General features: G+C 32.9%; 1 protein-coding gene across 1 annotated transcript in view; it reads right to left on the bottom strand.

Annotated features, from left to right (window-relative positions):
• The window catches only part of TTC21B (tetratricopeptide repeat domain 21B), a 72,449-nt gene that overhangs the window by 38,846 nt on the left and 32,658 nt on the right, over window positions 1–945 (bottom strand). Inside the window, 1 exon segment of the mRNA XM_023730497.1 lies at window positions 249–487. Coding sequence (XP_023586265.1) covers window positions 249–487 — 239 coding nt within the window.

Here is a 945-nt window from a genome sequence, read left to right as displayed (position 1 = left end):
AATAACATTTGATGAGAAGAACTGAGAAACCAGAGTAAGCCCCAGGTTGAAATAATCATGTTTTAGAAAGAGTGAGTAACTTGGTTAGAGTGATTTGGTTGGTGATAGGAGAATGAAGCAAGAACACGTACGTCAAAGACTTGTACAGTATCTGTAAAGCAGTTAACAGAAAGACGAAAAACAAATCTGGGAATTAATGTTAGTAGGTAAAATATGTCAAAATATAATGAGCTGAAATAACCATTTACCTGTAACAAGTGATATATAACATTTTCTCTTTTCTGTACTTGAGATAAATATCTGCCATTTTTTCTTTGGCTTCTATAAAATAAGGCTGTTCAGTTGTAACATTTCGAAGCATGCTTAAAGCTCTCTCAGCATCTCCTTGGGCCAGAGCTAGGTCTGCGTTAGCAATAGTAACACGCAATTCTTCAGATGTTCCAGAAAATTCATGGATGGCATCTTGTAAAACTTTTGCTGCCTCATGCTGTAAAGATGAAATTAAAATATCACTTTTTCAAAACATTCAACAAATTACTCTAGGAAGTGGAATTCTGTAATAATACAGAATTAACAATAAAAATTAGAATAGTTATGATATCAATGAAACAAACTGATAAAATTTTGAAAAGTATAAATATTAAAAACTAAAATAAGGGACTGAATTCAGCTAAGGCTATAAATATTTGTTAGCTAGTAAACAAACAACTAGGACAAAAAGCAGTTTTTACATAGGAGTCATTGCTACTATAATTTGCAAAGCATTTCCTTTGTACCCGGTATTGTAACGGCTCACTTAATTCTCACAACAACCCTAACATAGTTATTATCATTACCTCCATCCTGTGGTAAGGAAATTGAGATTTTGAGAGTTAAAAAGTTAACAAAAGAAAGAACTAGAAGTCTAACTCAGGCAGCCTGACTCCAAAGCCCACATTCTTAGAA

This window comes from Trichechus manatus, unplaced genomic scaffold (genome assembly GCF_000243295.1).
Source record: "Trichechus manatus latirostris isolate Lorelei unplaced genomic scaffold, TriManLat1.0 scaffold00037, whole genome shotgun sequence".
NCBI lineage: Eukaryota > Metazoa > Chordata > Mammalia > Sirenia > Trichechidae > Trichechus > Trichechus manatus.
The sequence above is the reverse complement of the archived record's forward strand: the minus strand, read 5'-3'. Positions and strand labels throughout refer to the sequence as shown.